Genomic DNA, 10,169 nt, shown 5'->3' with positions numbered 1-10,169 from the left:
GTCAGGCGGGTCTCGAACCCGCGGGCTCAGGCAATCCACTTACCTCAGCCTCCCAAAGGCGCGGGATTACAGGCTGAGCCACCGAGCCCGGCTCAGGGCTTTTTTTTTTTAATTGGAGTCTCACTCTGTCACCCAGGCTGGAGTTTGGTGGCATGCTCCTGGCCACCGCAGCCTTGACCTGCTGGGCTCAGGCAATCCTTCTGCCTCAGCCTTCCAAGTAGCTGGAACTCTAGGCTTTTGCCACTACACCTGGCTGATTTTTTTATTTATTGTAGAGACGAGGTCTCACCAAATTGCCCAGGCTGGTCTTGAACTCATGGAACCAGGCAGTCCTCTCGCCTCCACCTTCCAAAGTGCTAGGATTACAGGCTTGAGCCACTGTGCCTGGCACAGTATCAGTTCTTTAAATGGAGAGAATATATCTGAGCACTATAAAGAGGGACTTCGACATGGCTCTGTGGCCAGTGACCAGGAGATCCTTCAGGATTCTAGAACTTCAAGAAAAATCTACTGTGCCCTGAAGCTTGGGAAGCAACACTGGGGTGGGTGGGAATGCAGGGAGTGTGACTGTGAGGCTTAACATTGTTGAGAGATTAAAGCACTGCAGTTGGCTCCACTCATTGTTGCTGGAAAACAAACCAAACATCACACCTCCTAAAAGTCCAAATCTACTCGTAGGAGTTTATTGTTGCTGAGTACAAACAGTCCTATCTTGCCCCAGAGCCGAAGGTGGAGCGCTTTCACCAGAATATGCAATTGGCATCGGATGGCAGAAGCCAGTGTGGGGCAGTAGGTAATGTTTCGATCTTTCTGGAAACAACAGGATCAAATCCATCTGTAACATGGCTGGCTTATCCCCTTTAAAAACGCCAAAAATTTGGGTGAACTGTGCATTAACTCCTGACTCATAACAGTACAGATTCTACTAGTAAAAATGTCAAAACTCCACAGTCACCCTGCTTTATTAGAGACGCCACGTGGGCCCCTGGGATCAGCACGTTCCATGACATCAGAACTTGATTAAGGTTATTAACGTCAGCGACAGCCAAGGCTGCTGGGCTTGGGCAGGGGATGGTTACCCCTGGAGAACTAGCAGATCTTCTCAGAGCTTTTAGGTCTTAGCTTGCCATAGCTTAAGCATGGCTGGATGTGAGCTTTTGACTCTCTGTACAAAGCAAGGGAATCAATGCTCCATGTGGCTGTTTCAGAAGAGGTACAGATGGAAAGGCCCAGAGGACCGAAAAAAAGTAGAAAAACTGAACCTTCAGTTTTGTTTTGAAGAAAAAAAAAGAAAAAATTCTCCAAAAAAGTCAAAATGGGTTTAACAACTAGTATCGCAGCTAGAATGTTCAAGTTGAGACTAATGGCAGTTTTTCGAATGTCCTGAATGAGGAAATGGAAGCTGAAACTAGAACCTATCCAACTTTGGAAGAGGAAGTTCTGACCAGCCAAATCTTCAAGGGCCAAATCCTCCAGCAGGGATAAGGTAGAAGTGACCTGAGGAACCGTAGAAGAGTGCTCAGCTATGTTCCAATATGAAAAACTGCTGTGCGTACGCCACTTTGCACCTTAGAACTTGTGGCAGATCCATCTGTCCTTGGTCCTGGCCCTTAAAGCATAGGGGGGGGTGCTGCACCTTTGGGTTGTCTAGTAGCCATGAGGTCAGGTAGGAGGTAGTTGTGGGTATGCTGTTGACTCTGGTCTTGGTGTAGCAGACATTTTTTTCCTGCAACCTGAGACCCTCACTCTGAGGTGAAATGGGTGGGCTCATCTACCTGTTCTCAGCCTTTGGGGGCCTCCGTGGAAGGGAGACTGAAACAGTCCCACTGAAACATTCTCCTGTCTGTTAAGTTAGACAAGTTGTGGACACCCTCCATGAATCCAGGGGTTCCTTCACAAACACTTTGCCAGTGGAACAAGAAAAAGTCAAAGCCAATTTTACCAGTGACACCTACCTTCCAATAGCAAAAACTGTCAGCCCCACGGTAATTTTCTGTTTGGCATAATAATTTTCTAGAATGGTTCTGTTGAAAGTGCCTTCCCACACAACCGGTGCCTTCCATCTGGTCACTGTCACAACCTCCGGGCGTCTCCTGGTGGTTAAAACACAGAGCCCCATGAGTCCAGACAGCTTTGCCATGGCAGGGCAGAGACTGTCCAAGGGAAAAAAAAAGGGGCAGCTATGACCTGTGGTGACTGCCCTTGAATCCTAACTGAAGCTTAACCCCAAGAACTGGGCCAGGAGGTGTGACATTTGTGGGGCAGCACCTTCTGGGTGGGGAATGGAAACTTTGGCCTAGGTGCCTCTGAAGGCTGTCTTGGGGAGCCCCATGGGGATCCTATCTATACATTTCATGCCCTCTTCCCCTTCTCCTGCTTTCTTAGTTCTCCTTCTACTTCTAAACTCCTTGCCCCATCTCCCCAGTTCCTTCCTCTGCTGCCAGTGGCATCTTTGGGTGTCACTTATCCCTGTGGGTGCCACCTGAACCCGAGGAGACCCTCATCTTGAGGCAGGGGGATGAGAGAATGACATTAGCATTGAAAGAGAACTATTTTCATTTGCCTTTTGTCAGAAAGGAATTTCTGGGTGGGAATCTGGTGGTAAGCCAAGAAGAGCCCCAGGCTAAGGGGATTCTGGTGTTACCTTTCATCTGAGGAGACAAAGGCACCAGAAAGGAAGGAACTCAGCCAGAGGCCCAGCAAGGCCAAAGCTAGAGTATAGGGCTCCAGGCCCAGCAAGGCCAAGGCAGGAGTACCGGGCTCCGGCAAAGACCCTCTTCTTAGACCAGGTCGCTTCTACGTGAACACTAAAGGGGTGCGAGGGAAGGAGGCTTTCTGTACTCAGGGAGCCTGGAAGGGACTTAGCAAGGCCAACAAACACAGGAAGCCACACAAGAGCAATGACGAAGCACAAAGCCCTAAAGGGTAAAGTGAGGGCGGAGCTCCGGGCAGTGGGGAGCCTGGAGATCACTGGACCCTGTTTGCTGCATCTCCCTGGTAGGAGGGGAGGACGGCAAGCCCCGGGGTGGGCCTGGAGCCCTGCTTGGCATCTGCTTACTTTCCTGGGGGCAACAAAATGAGAAGACCCAGTCCTGGTGGGGCCTGGCGGGCCCTGCCAGCTGTGTGTGGGGCTGTGGCGCTCATGAGAGGCTGGGGGAAAGTCAGCAAATTCCTCAGGCCAGTGAGGACCCCGCTGACCCCTGCAGAGGCGAAGGGCCGGCTTTCACAGAATTGCCCTACCCTTCAGCAAGGCGGGGTTTTTCCACAGGAGGCTGATGAGCACAGCTGTGTCATCCCGGACCTCGCCCCAGCCCCAGTGCCAAGTGGAAAAGAAGCCTCAGCAGAGGTTCCTCATGCCTCCTGTCCCTTGTCACCGAACTCTGCGCCCTGTACTTCCTGAGCTGACTTTGCCTCCCACTCCAGTCCCTGGCGCTGCTTCTGGCCTGCTTCCTAGCTGACCTGCACAGCTGGAATCACCTCCTCCCCCACCCCCCCACTTTGGTTCAGAGGGCTTTGGGCTCCTCTCTTGGCCGGTCCCATCTTGTCTGAAACTCTGAGATGTGGCTGTGCCCTCAGCACCCCAGGTGTGCCTGCTGCATGGGGGACACAGTCGCTCCTGCTCTCCTTCCATCATGAAAGAAGTCACTGTGCACTCTGCACCCACCTGTCCAGGTATCATTGCATACACCTCATTTAATCCTTGCAACAACAGCCCTGCAATTTACTATGTCCATTGTTAGGTAAGAAAACCAAGGTTCAGAGAAGCTTATTAACTTGCCCAAGACCACATAGCTGGTCGCTGATGATGAGCGCTCCCTGTGGAACCAGGCACGGTGCGAAGGTGTCACCCTTCTGAGGTGGGTACTATTTTTATTCCCATTTTGCCAATGAAGAAACTGCAGTACAGAGAGGCCAAGGAACTTGCCTGAGGCCACACACAGCTTGTAAAGAGTATAGCTGGGATATGAACCCAGATAGTCTGACTCTGGAGTCTGTGCTCTGAGCTGCCCTCCTATATTGCTTCTTGTATGAGCACTTACTTGCTCTGCTGACAAAGCTGGGGTCAAATCCAGGTTTGTTCTCATTTAAAGGGAATACTATATCAACTCAACTTAGCTGCTTTAGAAATTTTCATCGATGCAGACTGAGAATATGATGGGCTTTTTGTTGTGGATTTTAGAGGTTTACATGGTGCTTTTAGTCCTATAAAACCCCAGCTTTGCTGAATGACAGGATTTTAAACCAAGAAAAACCGATAAGCACACACATGCACACGCACAGCTTACACTTGTACAATCAACACTTCTGAACTCTCCTGCATCACCACCTCATTCACTGAGTCTTAGCCTGCCAAGGAGCTTTTAGTAATTCTAACCCAGCACACTAGCTAAGACTTGTAGCTGTGTGTAAGCCAGACATTTGGTAAGTAAAAATTTTTTTTTTTTTTTTTTTTTTTTAGTTGGAGTCTTACTCTGTCATCTAGGCTGGAGTGCAGTGGTACGCTCACGGCCACCGTGGCCTCGACCTGCTGGGCTCAGGTGATCCTTCCACCTCAGCTTTCCGAGTAGCTGGAACTACAGGCACAGGCCACCATGCTCAGCTAATTTTTTGATTTATTGTAGAGATGAGGTCTCACCAAGTTGCCCAGGCTGGTCTTGAACCCTTGGGCTCAAGCAATCTTCTCACCTTGACCTCCCAAAGTGCTGGGATTATACACATGAGCCACCACACCCAGCCTACAGGTAATATATATTTTTTAATGACTTAAAGGTAACACTATTTAATACTTACTCCAAGCCAGGGGCTAAGTACTTGACTCTCATTTCCTCATTTAAACTTCAGGGTCTCTCAAGAAAGTGGGTGCCATTATCATCCCCATTCTACAAATAAAGTGGGGGTAGGGAAGAGAAAAAGGAAACTATCTTTGACCATTTAATTTACATGAAGGAGGCTAGGTGCAGTGGCTCATGCCTATAATCCGAGAACTTTGGGAGACTGAGGTGGGAGGATTGCTTAAGCCCAGGAGTATGAGACCAGCCAAGGCAACGCAGCGAGACCTCACCTCGGCAAAAAATTTTTAAAATAGCCAGATGTGGTGGCATGGGCTTGTGGTCCAAGCTACTGGGGAGGTTGAGGCAGAAGGATCGCCTGAATCCACAAGGTTGAGGCTGCGGTGAGCCATGATGGTGCCACTGTACTCTTGCCTAAGCAACAGAGTGGGACCCTGACTCAAAAAAAAATTATATGAGGGGCCACAGTGGAGTACTTGCTCCCTCAACATGCATTTTCCAGCTCCCTGCTCTGCGTCAAGTCGTTCTGCTATGCACTGAGATTGGAGAAATGAGACACTTTCCTGCCCCTTGAGAACCTCGCAGTCCTGACAGGTGGTCAGCTTGCTACCCACTCCTCAACTGCACATCTTCTGGAAAGACTGGGTCAGAAAACCAGCTTCTAGTTTGATTACTTGGATAGGAAATATTCTGTCAAGCAGGAAGAAAAAGTAGCAATGTTAAAAATTAATGTTTAATTAAAAATTAAAATGTTCTATTTCCCAGCTGTTAATTATTCAATTCCACTGGCAGTTCCACCTTGTCAGGGACCCTGACTAAGAAGCCAGAGAACAGACTGAAGATGAAAACAGTGAGAAGGGGAGGAAGGGAGAATGAGATCCAGATCAGTTTCCTGCATGAACTTCTGCTTCGATGCGTCTTAGTCATCCAAACCCAAAAAACCCAAAAAAAGAAGTGACAGAGGGCAGTCCACACATGTGCAGAAGCTAGTCTATGACAACATCAACTGTCAGAGGTGTCCAAGATGACAAAGGTGGGGCTCAACAGAAGGAAAAAGTGCCAGGAAAGACCAAACAGGGCACCCAGCTGTGCGACATCAGCCTGCATAGTTCCATCGGTGCAGGTCAAAAGCCTTTCCCAATATAAAAGGGTCTTCATAACCAAATCACACACCTCCCTGGGTTATTGACAGCTTTTAAATTTTATGTATTTATTCATGGGCACTTCGTGGTACGCAAGGGTTGGATAGAGGAAGTGTTAAAATCCTATGAATCATGCAGTTGGTTAAAAAAAAAATGTGGAATGCATCAAATCATTATTGACAGCACGTCCCCTGGCGGCATGCTAGACAGGGATCCAGTGAAAAGTTGTGGCCACAGAAAAAGGGATGGTGGCTGAGGAGTGGGAAGGGAGTGAAAGGACAGAGCGAGAGTGGGAAGCCATTTTTCGTCTTCTTCTTAAACCCTGACACAATCATGAGAAAGTAGAAGCTATGTTTTGGAGAAATGCATACTTTAGATAAAGATGAACTTTGCCGATTTTGTCTTTTCAGAAACACAGACTTCCTGATGCCAGAGGTATCTCAAAGTGGCAATCAAGCTTGCCTAGAGTAAAGGGAACTTACAAGGCCTGAGACATCATGCATTGGGCAAGGATTGTAGAAGTCACAAAACTTGTAATTACAAAAGTTATGACCACTCAGAGGGGGAACAGGTGGGGATTCGATCTTCCAGTAGATTGGGTCCTATCTACAGGGAAGTCAAGAATCCCCTGAAGCTACCCACTGGGAATGCCTAGGAGATAAGGGGAGGTGCACCCTTCATTAGCTCTAAGGAATGTCATTTGGGAAAGTGCAGGAGCAACTGGAATCCTTGTCACACGCTTCTCTAGGGGCTATGATAATATGGACAGACATTAGTGGGTCTCTGTGTCATGGGGCCTCCAAGACATTCGCAGGTGGTTGATAAGAAAGTCACAGCAGTCACGTCTACCTGATTGCAACATCTCCATTTAAGCTGGAGTCGAGGGGCTATGGTGCCACACTCATCTAGAGTGTAGGCCGCTACAGGGCCACACTCACCTAGAGCGTAGGCCCACTTCCTGTCTGTGGGGAGTGAACTTTTCTTAAATAAATCTTTTCTTCTTTCACCTCTTTGTGTGTTGCAATTCTTTGCATTACTCGGATCTCTGGGTGTCAGCGCACACCTCCGGCACACCGGCTCCAGCGGTGCTGCGCCTCCCCTCACCTACCCATCCACCCTCACCCTATCCATACCCTAACAGGGAGGATGATGTGGGAAGGTTCGGAGGAGGAGTGGACAGAACATACTAATCAATTGGACTGTGAGGTGGACTCTGGCTTGAGCACTGACTGAGATGGGGAATGAGGAGAAGAACTGAGCAATCTATTCAGTTTGTGAGACATGCGGAGGTGTCAGGTGCAGGTAGACACAAGTCAGGGCTCAGAGGACACATCTGGGCTAAAGAAGCAAACATGGGGCTGGGCGCAGTGGCTTGTGCCTGTAATTCCAGCACTTTGGGAGGCCGAGGTGGGAGAATCTCTTGAACCCAGGAGTTCAAGACCAGCCTGAGCAACACAGTGAGTTCTCATCTCTATAAAAAAAAATTTTTTTAAATATATAGCTGGGTGTGATGGTGCACGCCTGTAGTCCCAGCTACTTGGGAGGCTGAGGCAGAAGAATCGCCTGAGCCCAGGAAGTCGAGGCTACAGTGAGCTGTGAACGTGCCATTGCACTCCAGCCTGGGTGACAAGAGTGAGACTCCAAAAAATAAAATATATATACGTGGGACAATACCTAATCTCACCGATAGTATCTAATGCCATGAAGATGGATGAGCACACACTGGAAAATGGTGTCTAAGATAAGGAGATTCTGGACTTAGCTCCTAAAAGCTCTGATCCCTATAAGCTGGGAAGAAGGGACTGTCCCTTCTAGGAGCCCAAGAAGGGAGGACGGAGAAGTGGGTGGAAAATGAGGATGTGGCATCATGGAAGCGAAAAGATCTTTATGTGGAAATATGTACAATATACCCTCATATGGTTTAGGTGGTCTACAGAAAGTGATACATTTGAATAAAAGATATTGGTCTGCCGGGCTTGGTGGCTCAGCCTGTAATCCCGCACCTTTGGGAGGCTGAGGTGAGTGGATTGCCTGGGCCCGCGGGTTCGAGACCCGCCTGGGCAGCGAGACCTCATCTCTACAATAAATTTTTAAAAAATCAGCTGGGCGTGGTAGCACATGCCTGTAATTCCGGCTACTTGGAAGGCTGAGGCGGGAAGGATTGCTAGAGCCGAGCAGGTCGAGGCTGCGGTGGCTGGGAGCGGCCACTGCACTCCAGTCTGGGCGACCCAGTGAGACTCTAACTCAAAAAAATATATATATATCTGTTCATTCATTATTCCACTCCCAACCATTCATTTATGCAAGAAACAGACATTGGTAACCTGAGAAGACTTAAACTTGATGCCACTTCACACCAACATTCTTCAGATATCTGCTTTGGAGAGGAAGCCACACGTAGGGAAGGATGGCAGGAGTGAAAGCCGGTGATAGTGGTCTCTCTCTCCTCTCTGTCCCCAGTATTTCAGCTGTGGCCCAACCCCCCAAGTCCCGTTGAACAAAGCACATGGTAGAATTGTCCCACTGTCCTTAGAAAGACATTCCGTGATCATCTATGACTCATCTAGCCTGCCCCTGGGGAGTCTCATTTCCCCGTTAGGGGGGCTTATTAGCTGGGTATAATGGCTCTCATGTCTGTAACCCCAGCACCTTGGGAGGCCTAGGCAGGAGGATTGATTAAACCCAGGAGTTTGAGACCAGCTTAGGCAACACAGCGAGACCTCGTATCTCCAAAAACTTTTTAAAAATTAGCCAGGCATGGTGTTACACAGGAGGCTGAGGTGAAAGGATCGTCTACTCAGCTACTCAGGATCGTTTGAGCCCAGGAGGTTGGGGCTGCAGTGAGCCCTGATCATGCCGCTGCACTCCAGCTTGGGTAACAGAGAGAGATCCTAACTAAAAAAAAAAAAAAAATTTTTAAAGGAGTTTCTCAAAACAACAATCTTCTTGCATTTCTAGAAGGGAGTTAGCTTTTCAGACACATCTACGCTGTTGTCCAGTTCATCAAACGACACATGACAGACCAAAACTCCCATCCTTCCACACTGGCATGGATCCTCTATCCCAAAACAAGAGGACCTGCCAGAACCCAAGATCCCTCCCGGTGGAATAGATGAGATTCTCTCCTGTCCTCCCTCTATCTGCTGCTGTGGAGACCTGCCCCTTAAATGCCGATGTCAGCAAGACTCTATCCTGGTCCTTTCCCTAGGCAGTCTCACAGGCCCACAGATCCCACTGCCAGCTGAACTCTGATGACACCTCATTCCACATCTCAAACATGTGCCTTCTGCCAAGCTCAGAGCATCCCATGGCTTTCTTGATGTCCCATAAGCACCTGAATTCATGCGTATTCCTAATGGGCCCCTCATTTCCCCCAACCCTGAGGTCTGAGTCTCTTCTTCAAGTCCCTTTCTTGATCAAGGACACTGTCACCCACGTCTCTCAGGACTCACAGTCACCCTGAGAGCTCCCATTTCCCCACACTCCTTATCAACCTTGGCAAACATTGCTTTTTTTTTTTTTGAGTTGGAGTCTCACTCTGTCGCCCAGAATGGAGTGCAGTGGCTGCTCCCAGGCTAGGCTCCGGCGCTCCTTCCGCCTCAGCCTTCTGAGTAGCCGTTATTACAAGCATGCGCTACCATGCCCAGCTGATTTTTTAATTTATTGTAGAGATAAGGTCTTGCCAAGTTGCTCAGGCGGGTCTCGAACCCTCAGGCTCAGGCAATTCACTCACCTCAGCCTCCCAAAGCACGGGATTACAGGCTGAGCCACCGAGCCTGGCTGCAAACATTAATTTTACATCAATGATACCTATGGGACCATGACCTTCTTGAATACAACCATACTGATTGCTTTCTCCCATTTCCTGTGCCTCACACAATGCCTAGCACAGTGTTTTTGACCATAATTCATGGTGAAAAATACATTTTATATTGCAACCAAATATATGCACAGGGCCGGGCTTGCTGGCTCGGTCTGCAATCCCAGCACTTTGGGAGGCCGAGGTGAGTGGATTGCCTGAGCCCGCGGGTTTGAGACACGCCTGGGCAACTTAGCGAGACCTCATCTCTACAATAAATCAAAAATAAGCCGGGTGTGGTAGCACGCGCCTGCAGTTCCAGCTACTTGGAAGGCTGAGGCGGAAGAATTGCTGGAGCCTAGCAGGTTGAGGTTGCGGTGGCCGTGAGTGGCCACTGCACTCCAGTCTGAGCAAAAGAGTGAGACACCAACTCAAAAA

General features: G+C 49.0%; 1 protein-coding gene across 1 annotated transcript in view; it reads right to left on the bottom strand.

Moving 5' to 3' along the window:
• GGTA1 (N-acetyllactosaminide alpha-1,3-galactosyltransferase) overlaps positions 1-10,169 on the bottom strand; it is a 34,951-nt gene that overhangs the window by 4,167 nt on the left and 20,615 nt on the right. Inside the window, exon 6 of the mRNA XM_008049783.2 lies at positions 1,956-2,093. Coding sequence (XP_008047974.1) covers positions 1,956-2,093 — 138 coding nt within the window. The remainder of the gene's footprint in view (positions 1-1,955; positions 2,094-10,169) is intronic.

This window comes from Carlito syrichta, unplaced genomic scaffold (assembly GCF_000164805.1).
Source record: "Carlito syrichta isolate Samal-C Ts95f unplaced genomic scaffold, Tarsius_syrichta-2.0.1 Scaffold136857, whole genome shotgun sequence".
In the NCBI taxonomy this organism is placed as follows: Eukaryota; Metazoa; Chordata; class Mammalia; order Primates; family Tarsiidae; genus Carlito; species Carlito syrichta.
The sequence above is the reverse complement of the archived record's forward strand: the minus strand, read 5'-3'. Positions and strand labels throughout refer to the sequence as shown.